The sequence below is a fragment of the Megascapheus bottae genome, chromosome 14 (genome assembly GCF_031878675.1).
Source record: "Megascapheus bottae isolate mThoBot1 chromosome 14, mThoBot2.hap1, whole genome shotgun sequence".
NCBI lineage: Eukaryota > Metazoa > Chordata > Mammalia > Rodentia > Geomyidae > Megascapheus > Megascapheus bottae.
Window position 1 is genome coordinate 38,629,260 of NC_143522.1, and position 13,353 is coordinate 38,642,612.

General features: G+C 40.1%; 2 protein-coding genes across 3 annotated transcripts in view; both read left to right on the forward strand.

Moving 5' to 3' along the window:
* Nucleotides 1-7,779, forward strand: part of Togaram1 (TOG array regulator of axonemal microtubules 1) — a 45,595-nt gene extending 37,816 nt beyond the window's left edge. For both annotated transcript variants that reach the window (XM_090345027.1, XM_090345028.1), the window contains 5 exons: nucleotides 1,483-1,601; nucleotides 2,654-2,849; nucleotides 3,775-3,994; nucleotides 5,277-5,363; nucleotides 6,622-7,779. In XM_090345027.1, coding sequence (XP_090201153.1) covers nucleotides 1,483-1,601; nucleotides 2,654-2,849; nucleotides 3,775-3,994; nucleotides 5,277-5,363; nucleotides 6,622-6,887 — 888 coding nt within the window. In that variant the 3' untranslated portion in view covers nucleotides 6,888-7,779. The remainder of the gene's footprint in view (nucleotides 1-1,482; nucleotides 1,602-2,653; nucleotides 2,850-3,774; nucleotides 3,995-5,276; nucleotides 5,364-6,621) is intronic.
* Nucleotides 7,780-10,494: 2,715 nt separating this feature from the next.
* The window catches only part of Prpf39 (pre-mRNA processing factor 39), a 28,811-nt gene continuing 25,952 nt past the window's right edge, over nucleotides 10,495-13,353 (forward strand). The window contains exon 1 of the mRNA XM_090345029.1: nucleotides 10,495-10,661. The gene's annotated coding sequence lies outside the window, so the exon portion shown is untranslated. The remainder of the gene's footprint in view (nucleotides 10,662-13,353) is intronic.

A 13,353-nucleotide genomic window follows, 5' to 3' on the forward strand; every position in this document is an offset into this window, starting at 1 on the left:
AGAGACTTGGAGAGCAACCAATGGAAAATAACCCTTTGAAATCTTTTCTTTTCCCCCAGTCCTGAGGCTTGAACTCCGGGCCTGTGCACAGTTCTTGGACTTCTCAAGGCTAGGGCTCTACCACTTGAGTCACAGCACCATTTCTGGCCTTTTCTATGTATATTGTACTAAGGAATCAAACCTAGGGCCTCATATATGCTAGGCAAGCTCTCTACTATTAGGCCACGCTCCTGGCTCCATCTTTGTTTATTTTGAAAAATGTGTTTAACAGAAAATGTGGAAGTGGCACTGTGGTTCAAGTGGTAGAATGCTAGTTTTGAGCAAAAGAAATCCAGGAACAGCACCCAGACCCTGAGTTCAAGCCTGAGGAAGTGGTACTGTAGCTCAAGGGGTAGCACAGTAGCCTCTGAAGAGCTCAGAGACAGGGCCCAGGTCCAGAATTCAAGTCCCACAACTGACCAAAACAAAAAAAAAGAAGTGAATGAATTTTCATAAAATGTGTTTATGTTTTTTTATAATGGTTTAAAAATAGTTACAATCCTGGAATGTAGATCACTGATAAAGTACTTGTCTAGCATGTGAAGGGTCCTAGGTTTCATTTGGAGAGAGAACGAGAAAAAAATAACGTCCTTTAATAATTACTAATGGTAGGGGCCAGGAATGTGGTCTAGTAGTTGAGTGCTTGCCTAGCATGCATGAAGCCCTGGGTTCAGTTCCTTGGTACCACAAGATGGTACACAGAAAAAGCTGGAAATGATGCTGTGGCTCAAGTGGTAGAGTGCTAGCCTTGAGAAAGCCCAAGGATAGTGCCCAGGCCCTAAGTTCAGCCCTGGATTGGCAAAACAAACAAACAAAAATACTTAGGCCAGGCTCTAGTGGCTCACACCTGTAATCCTAGCAACTCAGAAGGCTGAGATTCGATGATTGTGGTTCAGAGCCAGCCCAGGCCCGAGTCCATAAGACTCTTATCTCCAACTGACCACTGAAAAACTGGAAGTGGCACTGTGGCTCAAAGTGGTAGAGCACTAGCCTTGAGCTGATGAACTCAGGGACAGTGCCCAGGCCCAGAGTTGAAGGTCCAAGGGCCCCACCCCCCCAAAATAATAGTAACTATTAAAAGCTTAGTCTATGTTTTGGTGGGATTTTCTTTGTATGTTTGCTTGTTTATTTTTATTGGTTGTGGGGCTTGAACTCTGGGCCTGGTCAATGTCCTTGAGTTCCTCAGTTGAAGGCTACCAACTTACCCATTGAGCCACAGTGCCCCTTCTGGTTTTCTAGTGGTTAACTGGAGATAAGAGTTTCATGGTCTTTTGTGCCCAGGATGGCTTTGTGCATGAATCCTCAGATCTCGGCCTCCTGAGTAGCTTGGATTACAGGTGTGAGCCACTGACCCTGGTTAATCTATATTATTTTAGCTACTTTGAAAAGTATTATTGTGTAAGCTTTTCACTATTACTTAGTTGCCTGTCTTGGTACTTACAGGGTTTGGGAGAGTTACCACTAGATACTCCATCAGCAAAAGTAAGACGATCTCATGCAGGCAATGTTGGAAACACAAGATCTTCATCTGTTTCTAGAGATTCTTTCAATTCAGCTGAAAGGTAAGATCATTTAGTAGTCCATACTATTAGAGAAAATAATCCCTATAGTAATCTCAGTTATTTACATGAAATATTCCAGAGTGTTTATCAAAATTTAATACGGGTTTTAAACTTTGATAAGGATCTAGAACATATGAAGTAATTAGGTTTAATATGGCAATTATGTATTCCTAGTAACGTGCTTTTACATGCACATGCTTTTGTGTTACTAAACTTGTTGATAAAGTCCTTTATTATGGAGTTGGTGACTCTTGAGGGAGGCATATTACCTTGGTTTTTCATTTATTGATTTTTTTCATTGCCATTTATGCATTTGTGGCCAAATTTTGTTGGAGATTTTAATCTCCTCTGTCCTTTTAGTTTATGTCTTGAAAATTACTTATGAGTGGGTGATGACTGGGTTCTATTTTCCTATTACTATATTGGAGGGCTTGTATCTCCATTGTCATATATGAGTGCTCCCTTAGCATGCACAAAGACCCAGGAAACATTCTTCTGTACCACATAACATAGAAAAAGCTGGAGGTGGTGCTGTGGCTCAAGCGGTAGAGCTCTAGCTTTAAGAAAGCTCAAGGACAGTACTCAGGCCCTGAGTTCAAGCCCCAGGACCAGCACAAAACAACAACAAAACCCCAGAAACAAACAAACAAAAAATCCCATGAATTTATAATAGTAACTTTTCAAATTGCATTTCTGGTTTTTTTTGTTGTTGTTGTTGTTTTGTGGGTCATGGGGCTTGAACTCGGCCTGGGCGCTGTCCTTGAGCTCTTCAGCTCAAGGCTACCACCCTACCCTGGGCCTGGGCATTGTCCCTGAGCTCTTTAGCTCAAGGCTACTGCTCTACCCTTGAGCCAAGCCTCACTTCCCATTTTTGAGGGGTTAATTGGAGATAAGAGTCTCAGGTTCTTTTGTGCCCAGGCTGGCTTTGAACTTTGATCCTCAGATCTCAGCCTCCTGAGTAGCTAGGATTACAGACATAAGCCACTGCGTCCAGCTGCATTTGTGATTTTTATAGAAAAGTTGAAATGAAATTAAATTGAACTCTCTTTCAGTTGTAGAGAAGTAACCGAAGTTCGTGACATCCCCAGAAAATCATTTCCTCGCAATTCTTTAGAAAGTGCTGAGTACGTTAAAGTCATTACTGGCTTATTAAATGCAAAAGACTTTCGCGATCGTATTAATGGGATTCAGCAGCTTTTATCAGATACTGAAAACAATCAAGAGCTTGTTGTTGGAAACATTGTAAAGGTAAGGGCCAATCAAAATTGATTTTTACTTCAAATAAGTTCACTGGTATAAAATTTAATTCTGAGGGACTAGAGATATAGTTTAATTGGTAGTACTTCCCAAACCCATTAGCATGGTGAAAGGGGAAAAAAAGTGAAGTTTAATCTCTGATTTTTCTATCAAATCAGAACTGAAATTAAGTCTTGTCTACCATAAAATATCTGTGTATACTTATAGAGACAAGCATGCCTTGTAGGAAATGGAATATTTATTGTATTGCCCACTGATCTAAATTTGCAGCCTTAATTTTGAATGTCTTTTGCAATATTTGAAGCCTTGTCTTTTTGCTGTAAATGTATTACATATTTAACAAATTTTTACATAGATGTTATTGTCTAAGTTCAGGTAAATAAGATGCTATATATGTGAACTTGAATAGAATAAAGTTGCTAGGCACTGGTAGCTTACACCTGTAATCCTAGCTACTCAGGATGCTAAGATCTGAGGATCACCTTTGAAAGCAAGCCCAAGTAGCAAAGTCCTTGGGATCCTTTTTTTTTTTAATTGCTGGGATAATGTATAGAGGTTTTACAGTTACATTTGTCAGGTAGTAGGTGCATTACTTCTCACACATTGATACCCCTTCTTACGTTTTTGTTCCCGTTTCCCTCCCTCTGACCCCTCCCAAAGTCCTTGGGATTTTTAACTACAGTTAATTACCAGAAAACCAGAACTGGAGCTGTGGCTCAAAGTAGTGGAGTGCTGCCCTTGAACAAAAAAAGCTTAAGGACAGCACCCATGTCCTGAGTTCAAGCCCCACCATGGACAAAGAAATGAATAAACAAATAACAAATACAATCAAGTAGGGGAAATACTATGAAATGACAAGAGAATTGACATGAAACAACTATAAACATTTTAATTTAATTTGCTAATTTACTTTCAGATCTTTGATGCTTTTAAATCTCGACTTCATGATTCTAATAGTAAAGTAAATCTGGTGGCTCTAGAAACAATGCACAAAATGATTCCTTTACTTAGAGACAACCTATGTCCTATAATCAACATGCTAATTCCAGCAATAGTGGATAACAACCTGAATTCTAAGAATCTAGGTATCTATGCTGCTGCTACAAATGTTATTCAAGCACTAAGTCAGCATGTAGGTAAGTAATCTTTATTTTAGTACTCAAATCAGTTGGACTTTCTACATACTTCATACATACTTTTTACATACTTCATATTTTCTAAATATTTCTATAATGCAGAAATTATAGTTGTTCATGTATTTTTCATATAATTCATTTTTTGCAGTAGATTTTGAAATTATTTTTGATTATAAAATTTTGTTGAATTTGAACTAATTTTCTTCTCACTTTAAGTTTTAATTCATTTTTTCTACATCAGTCTCAATCTAATACCCAAACTGTTTAGAACAGAACACTGGCAAATCTTTGGGACCTTGATATCTCATGAAACTTAAGGCATGATGCTAAAAGCATGATCCATGCAAGTTAATAAATTTGACTGAAGATACTTTAAATTGACCTATTATGCGAAGAACTACCAACTGAGAGAAAATGTTTACAAACCATGTGTCAGACAAAGAACTCATATCTAGTATACATTTTAAAAAACTGAAACTTAAACTATAGACAAGTAATATAAGCAAATAATTCAGGGCTGCTAGTATAATCCTAGCTATAAGGGCTATACGTAAGAGGATTGTTATCAAAGGCCAGCCAGGCATAAAGAAAGAGACTTAAAAACATAACTAAAAGCAAATATATATATAGCATGGCTGAAATGAAAGAACACATAAAGAACTGTGTTCAAATTCCCAGTCCCACCAGAAGAAAGAAACAAATCATCTAAGGGCTGGGAATGTGCCCTAGTGGTAGAGTGCTTGCCTAGCATGCATGAAGACCTGGGTTCAATTCCCTAGCACCCATACACAGAAAAAGCTAGAAGTGGTTAAATGGACTAAAATGGCATAAATGGCATGATTTGAAATATGAATGTATCTTGAAACAGCTACACAAAGCTAGTTAACAGGTTATTACCTATGTGAGGTTTACTTTTATTTTTATTTTTATTTTTTGGTGAGACTGGGGTTCTAACTCTGGCCTCTTGATTGCTTGTCTGAGATTCCCAGTCTGAGATTTTTTTTTTTTTATTTCTTATTTATTCTAAGGATATGATCTTGAAGGTTGTAAGCGTTGTAAACAGTGATTATCTAGAGTTAAAGTTAAGTGCATTCTAGAAATAAATTTGTTGCCTTTAAAGGCTATGAGATTTTACTATTTAAAAAGGATATTTTTAAGTAGTTGTACAAAGAAGTTGACATTCAGTAAAGCAGTTTGTAAAGAAAGACAGTATGTTTTGATCAAAGTCACTCCTTTCAACATTCTCACTTAAACTTGTGTCTTTGTTGTTCTTTTTATTTAGACAATTATTTGCTTCTACAGCCATTTTGTACAAAAGCTCAATTTTTAAATGGGAAAGCAAAGCAAGATATGACAGAAAAACTTGCTGGTAAATATTGTATTTTTTAAAGAAATTATTAACTAAGGATAAATTGGTGGGTATTTCATTTTGATTTTAGGATGCTACAATACAATCCTTTCCTGTAAAGTAGAAATAAATTATACAATGATCCACAGACCTTTTAGGATGTTTTCCTTCAAGTAGTTTAGAAATTACCTAAAATTTAAAGTTTGAATTAGGAAATTTAAAATTTTAAATGGAGGTAGTAAGGAGGAGAGGGGGAAGAGAGAAAGGCAAGAGGAGTTCAGTCTCTCCATTAGGAGAAATAATACAGGAATAGTTAAAAAGACGTTAAAATCAAATATTGCTTCTCTTAGAGGAATGTTGTTTCAGTCCATGAATTAAAAGTGTATATAGGCCCAGCACTGGTAGCTCCTATCTGTAGTCCTATCTACTTTAGGAAGCTGAGCTCTGAGGATCACGATTCAAAGTCAGCCCAAGCATGAAAGTACATGAGACGCTACGTCCAGTTAACCACCAGAAAACTGGAAGTGGTGCTGTGGCCCCATGACCAACCAAGAATTAATAAACAAGGAAATAAAGGAAATTTTAAAGTTTTAAAAAATTTAAAAGATTAATTTTAGGTTTCCTTTCTATCACTTTTGCTTGAACTAATAGTTATATATAGAATTCTGACACATAAAGGTCTCAGTTTTGGGGTAGAATTTTGTCTTTAAGAAGTCTAATTTAGGGGCCGGGAGTTTGGCCCAGTGGTTAAAGTGCTTGCCTAGCATGCATGAAGACCCTGGTTCGATTCCTCGGTACCACATACATAGAAAAAAGCCAGAAGTGGTGCTGAGGCTCAAGTGGTAGAGTGCTAGCCTTGAAAAAGTCCAAGGACTGGCAAAAAAAAAAAAAAAAAAAAAAGTCTAATTTACAGGACAAATAACATAGAGATAAAGCTGGGTATATATATATATATATATATATATATATATATATTCTTTTTTTTTTTTTTGCCAGTCGTGGGCTTGAGCTCAGAGCTCAGAGCCTGAGCACTGTCCTTGGTCTTTCTCAAGGTTAGAGCTCTACCACTTGAGCCTCAGCACCATTTCTGGCTTTTTTTCTATGGGTGTGGTACCAAGGAAACGAACCCGGGTCTTCCTGCATGCTAGGCAAGCACTCTACCACTAGGCAAAACTCCTGGCTAAGCTGGGTATATTTTAAGGACTTTTGAGTTAGCAGGCCAAATTCATTTTTGAGAAAAAAAAAAAGCCTCACAGTTAACCATATTTTTCTGTTTCAGATATTGTTATGGAACTTTATCCAAGGAAGCCTCACGCCACAGAACAGAAAGTGTTGGTGGTTTTATGGCACCTCTTAGGGAACATGACAAACAGTGGCTCTCTTCCTGGAGCAGGAGGAAACATAAGAGCAGCCACAGCTAAGCTATCAAAAGCACTTTTTGCCCAAATGGGCCAGAATCTATTAAATCAGGCTGCATCTCAACCACCACATATCAAAAAAAGTTTAGAGGAATTGCTTGAAATGACAATTTTACATGAATTATGAATCTTTGATGAAATACGGTATAATGAACACCATAGTTTACATGATGACAAATGAAACTTTTTTGAAAAGTTACATTTTGAGTGCCTGCACTTCACATCTAGTAAATTAAGTTAATAGCTATTTTTATTTGCAGCTGGCAAGTCAGTACACATGTGTCTTAACAAGAGCCCTACCAATCTGTACCTATCACACAGAACTCCTGATAATTAAGTGAACCTAATAGTCATGAAATCTGAGGCACATGGAATTAGTCCAATTGTAATATTTTTTGAGAAGAGTCCTCCTCGTTTGCACTATTCCATAGAAACTACAATTTATTGTCCTATGTGTACAATTAGATTTATAATTAAAATATACTTTTTATTATGTAATCATGTTCTGCTATGTCTCATTCCTCAGCCTTGTTTTATGAAATGGAAGAAAAGGCATCGAACTATGTTATCACAAACTAAGTTTTGTGTACTATTTGTGAATAACACATATTTCTGAATCAGTCCACTAAGATGGTTATGCAGTATTAGCTTGCTATGGCTGCTATGTTCATGTGATATATTTGCTGACCTTTTAGGTTTAATCATCTGCATAATTGTGAAATTTAACAAGTTATAATAAAGCATGATGACCAAAGTTTTAGAAAACATGAAACATTTAAATACACGTTTAAGAAAACGTGTTGAATGTAATTTTTCCTATTTTTTGTGTACAAACACTAAATTTTTATTTCTGTATGTCCTGACATTTATAAAGGTGTTATTTTGCTGCCCAGTTGTGTAATTCTCAAAAATAGTGCCAGGTCTTCTATAGTTTTTCTCAGAATTCTTGGGCTTACAAGTACTGTATGCATCTTAAAGAAGAAAAGAAATGTTACAAAATAAAAGGATTTATTTCTGTAGATGTGTGACAGGTGTCCTGTTTTTCTAAATTGCATATAGGTTAAAATAAAAATACATTATAGAAATAACTTTATTACTTTCATTTCCTCTATTTAGTCGAATATTGACCTCTAACTTTGCAACCTTGAGCAAATAAGGGCCTCATTTCTAATACCTGAGGACTGCATTAAATGATTGTTAAGGTCTTTCTTGTATCTCTATGATTCCGTGTTTATCTTTTCTTTGCTTTTGTGTTACTAACCAGTTTTCTAATGCTTTTGGCTGCTATTTTAGGAGGGTGGCGCCCAGCTTCAACATTTTTTGGACATTGTAGTCAACAGAGAAATTATGACATATTAGCCCCCCTTAAAAAGGGGGGGCTGGGAATGTGGCGTAATAGTAGAGTGCTTGCCTTAGCACGCACAAAGCCGTGGGTTTGATTCATCAATACTTCATAAACAGAAAAAGCCAGAAGCAGCTCTGTGGCTCAGGTGGTAGAATGCTAGCCTTAAGCCAAAGAAGCTCAGAGACAATGCCCAGGCCCTGAGTTCAAGCCAGGATTGGGAAGAAAAAAAAAAAAAAAAGAAAAACCACCAAACAAACAAAAAAACCTCAAAACAATCCAAGTGCCAGTGGCTTACACTTGGAATCCTAGCTACTCAGGAGGCTGAGTCAGCCAGGGCCAAGGTTGGTGCATACCCATAAACCAGTAGTGAAGGAGCCAAAGAAAGAGGATCCTGAATTCAAGGCCAGTCTGAACTACATAGAAATATTCTGCCTGCATAGGGGCAGGCACAGTGGCTCACACCTATAATCCTAGCTATTCATGAGGCTGAGATCTGAGGATCACAATTCAAAGCCATCTCGGACACTAAAGACCATGAGACTCTGATCTCCAAAATAGGAAGTGGAGCTGTGGATCCAGGGGTAGTGTGGTAGTCTTGAGCTTTTTAAAACTCAGGGACAGTGCCGAGGCCCAGAGTTCAAGCCCCATGATTTACAAAAAAAAAAAAAAAGTAGGCCCAGTCAATTTTTTTGCCAGTCCTGGGTCTTGAACTCAGGGCCTGAGCACTGTCCTTGGGTTTTTCTCAAGGCTAGAGCTCTCCCACTTGAACCACAGCACTATTTTTAACTTTTTCTATGTATATGGTACTTCGGTATTGAACCTGAGTTTTTGTGCATGCTATGCAAGCACTCTTCACTAGGCCAAACTCCTGGCCCTAATTTTCTAAATTTTTCTTGTGTGTGCCAGTCATGGGGTTTGGACTTAGGGCCTGGGCACTGTCCTTGGGCTTTCCTCAAGGCTAGCACTCTACCATTTGAGCCACAGCACTAGTTCTGACTTTTTTTTTAAACCTTTTCTCTTTTTTTTTAGGGTATCCAATTTTCTATTATTATAAAGGTGATATACAGAGGGTTGCAGTTACATACGACAGATAATGAGTTGCTTGCTTGCTTGCTTTTTTTTTTTTTTCTTTTTGCCAGTCCTGGCCTTGAGCTCAGGGCTTGAGCACTGTCCTTGGACTTTCTCAAGGTTAGCACTCCACCACTTGAGCCTCAGCGCCACTTCTGGCTTTTTGCTATGTATGTGGTACTGAGGAACTGAACCCGGGTCTTTGTGCATGCTAGGCAAGCACTCTACCATTAGGCCAAACTCCCGGCCCCTAGTTCTGACTTTTTATAAATTTCTTTTTTGTGTGTGATGGCCCTAATTTAAAAAAAAAACTTATATGTTATCATTGCTGGAAGCACACTCTAAGCAAAAGATACAGCTATCAAACACCTCATATTTTGTGTTAGCAGCTTAGAATTTTATAACTAGTAAAAGAAAACTAAGTTTCTAAGCAAGGGACTCAGCAATAGGTCTGGCTTGAAAAATGTACAAAACCAGATGAAAGGGAAAAATCTTTAGTAAATGAAATTGAAAAAGGTAGATGGTTATGACAAAGGTGGAATCTCAGAGCTTATTTATTGATGAAGTTCTAAGGCCACCCTAGGAAAAACTGGAGGAACTAGAAAAGTGCTTGCAAAGAAAACTCTGGCCTTATGATTTCTCAGTATACACTTCCTTGATGGCACTTTCAGATAGCAAACATTAAAAAGTTGCTGACTAAACCTGGGAGAGCACACACCTGCTTTGTAAGAGAATCTTAAGCAAAGTCAAGAAGCAGATGGAAAGGAGAAGCTGCAACTAGATGTAATTTCAAAAAAGGCAGCACACAGAGTGATTTTGAGATCTGAAAGCAAAGGTGCTGTTGCAGTGAACAAGACTGTGACAGGAAACCGCAGAGAAACGTTTTTGGAGGCAGATTTATCTACAGAAGAGACAGCTTGAAGCCCAGCTGTGATATTGAACCCAGAACAGGAGAGTGTAGGGTCAGTGTTGGAAAGAGTGGTCATCTTGAAGTTTGGAGGCCTTAAAGCTTTAGTTCTGCCCAGTTGAGGGTCAGTTTTGAGGGATAAAGCCTTAGCAAAGAAAACGTGAGAAAGAGAATAATAATACTTTTCTTTGAGGGCTCAGGATGAAACCCTATCTGTCAGAGCAGGAGAAAAAAAGGGCCCTAAAATAGACCTCTCCTTGGCGGTGGAAATTGGCTGGGGGAGAAACCTGCAGAAGAGCCAGCGACCCCGCCTCCGCTGGCGTCAGGGGCGTGGCTGTGGCGTCGGGGGCGGGGCTGAATCCCGAGCACGGCGAGCGAACCCGCCAAGCTCCAGGCCTGCGCAGTGCGAGTCACGTGTCTCTGAAGCCGGCGCATGCGTCCTGGGTACTCGACCAGGCGGCCGCGGCGCTAGTAGTGGTGGCGGCAGCTGCTGTGGTTTGGTGGACTGGCGTTGGGAGTCCCATCTTCACCTAGGTTGGTCCGGACTGTGGCTCATGGCATCGTGTGACATCCACCGTCAGGTCCGCGGGGTGCAGACCCTTGGGGATTGGAGGGGGTGTGGAGGAGGGGTCCGGGGGCCCCGAGGGGACCTGCGGTGTTCAGGCCGCACTCAGGCCGCGGCCTCCATCTCCCGCCCAGCTTGAGGCCTGGCTCGGGCCCGGCGCCCCGCCGTCCGCTGCTTTCTCTACCCCACCTGTTGGGTGGGGCCGCGCGAGGGTTCCTCCGCCCAGGTGGACCTGGCAGGGTAGGCTGGGCTGGGATTTTAGGAGGGTCGGCGTGGAGCTGCGCTTCCCCAGAGCCTGGCTGGGAGGGGAAGGCCTCGCGAGTCGCCGCGGGAAGATCGGGAGGATGGGCAGATGCTGTTCCCGAAAGCCTCCGTAAGGCGCGTTCTGCTTTGTGACTGCGGGGTTCTCCTTGGGGCTGAGTCACAGCGATCCCCAAAGAGCCCGGGAGGATCCGAGGAGGGCCTTGTCACGGAGCGCGCGCGCGTCTGGTTTCTGTAATCAGCACAGCCGCACTTTTTTCCTAACCCCAAAATCATCTTCAGTAAAAGTGCTGTAAGGCCATGGCGGTGCTTACGGCGTTCGTGATGATGCGTGGCACGGTTCACACCGCTTCCGATGTGCTTTCTGCTTCAGTATTCCCCTGGCCTTCTGGGCGAAGGCTTAACGTTACTCCCCATCTGATTGGCTGAATGTTTCCATTTGCTGGAAAAGGCGAAGCTTTAAGAATGTTCCTTTTACACGACGAGCTATGAAGCACTGTTTTGGAACTTAAATGTTTTGAGCACTGCTGGAGTTTAAGTGGACAGAAACAAGCTTGAGCTTTATTCTCCAGTGGGGTTAAAGTCATGAATGACTTTTTTTTTTTTTCCACATTGTGTACGAGGAGTAAAAAGCAGACTTTTCTTAGACTCGGGTTATTTAGTAATATTTTTACTACTTTACCTTATATTTGAGGAGAGTGATTGTGTAAATCGAACGATAAAAATTGGGTCTGTGTTGGGCCGGGAGTTTTGCCTAGTGGTTAAAGTGCCTGCCTAGCATGCACGGAGACCCGGGTTCGATTCCTCGGCACCACATATATAGAAAAAAGCCAGAAGTGGTGCTGAGGCTCAAGTGGTAGAGCTCTAGCCTTGAGAAAGTCCAAGGACAGTGCTCAGGCCCTGAGCTCAAGCCCAGGACTGGTGCAAAAAAAAAAAATTTTGTGTGTGTCTGTATGCATATTATTTTCAAGAGAAAGCAGAACTTTTGGGATATATTAACATTCTGCATAAAAATAAGACATCCTTTTTTTTTAAGGTATGCTGAAATGGCACAGGCTGACTTGGACCTTAACTGTGTAGGCCAGGGTGGTTTCCGACTCATACTTATCTGCCTCAGGTTATGTAGTTCTGGGATTACAAGCATTTGCCATCAAGTTCATTGACAAAAATAAGTAGCCGAAGAGTAAATTTTTTCCCAAAGATTTGAAGATGATGCATGCACTTGTGTGTGTGTGTGTGTGTGTGTGTGTGTGTGTGTGTGTGTATCCAGTTTCAACTGGGTGCCTGTAATCCTTGAGATTTGAGGATTGAGATTCAGAGACAGGACATGAAAGCCCTGGAGACGATTTAACACCAATTGAGCACACACAACCGGAAGTGGAGCTGTGGTAGAACACTTAGCCTTGAGCAAAAAAGCTCAGGGACAACATCCAGACCCTGAATTCAAGCCACTGGACCAAGCAACACTTTCCTCCCTCCCCCCCAAAAAAGTCCAGTGTCTTGGACTAATAGGTATTTAATACAGTGTATGAAAACTGAAAAAGGTCACTCTGAACATTCAAGTCATTCTCTAAAAACTGTTGCCAAAACCAGCGGTCATGATAGCCTTTTCTTCATATTGTTTTTTCTGCAACTGAGGCATGGAGTAAATTGTGGACTGCAAAGTTACTTTTTCTACATTACTGAGACTCTTTGATATTGACTTCAAATTTTTATATATTGCTCTTTGTATGAAAATTCTACCTTCAGTACACACAAAAAATAGTGTTAAGTCTAATGCCTTCTAAGTTCCTTTTGTTTAAATCACTTTCAGAATGACCTTTTAAATTTCAAGGTGGTGTGCTTCAAGTGTTTGATGAATTCCCAAGTATAAGGGTTAGATAAGGACTCAGTGGCTCAACCCCGTTTGCAATAGCTTACTAACATGCTTGAGATCTGAAGATCATGGCTGGAGGCCAAACTAGCAGGAAAGTCTGGGAGACTTTATCATCCAAGAAACTACTAAGAAGTTGCTCTCTGAGCAATAGAAGCTCAGGGACAGTCTAAGCCATGAGGTCAAGCCCCGGGACCATTGAACATACACCCACACAAATATGATACAAAAGAACTGTATTTCTCCTTAGTAAATTTTTTATTGTAATTTATCATGTTTCCTTTTATGTTTGTGTGCTTCATGTATTTCGAGCTTAATGGTGATATATTTCATAAAGAAGCACACTACGTTTGTTTTGAGAAAAGCAAAAGTTTTGTTAATCACAGGGAATAGCTTGTGCTAAGACTCAGACATGAAGAATGAAAGTCATCCTGCCCTAGGAGTCTCTAGACTCCTTATAATCTCCTATTGGGATTATAAACATATAACACTACACTCTACTGATATTCACTTTGTTTTTCTATTTAAAATGAAGTTAGAAGGAGGAGGTTTGAAACAATCTGCAGCTTTCAAC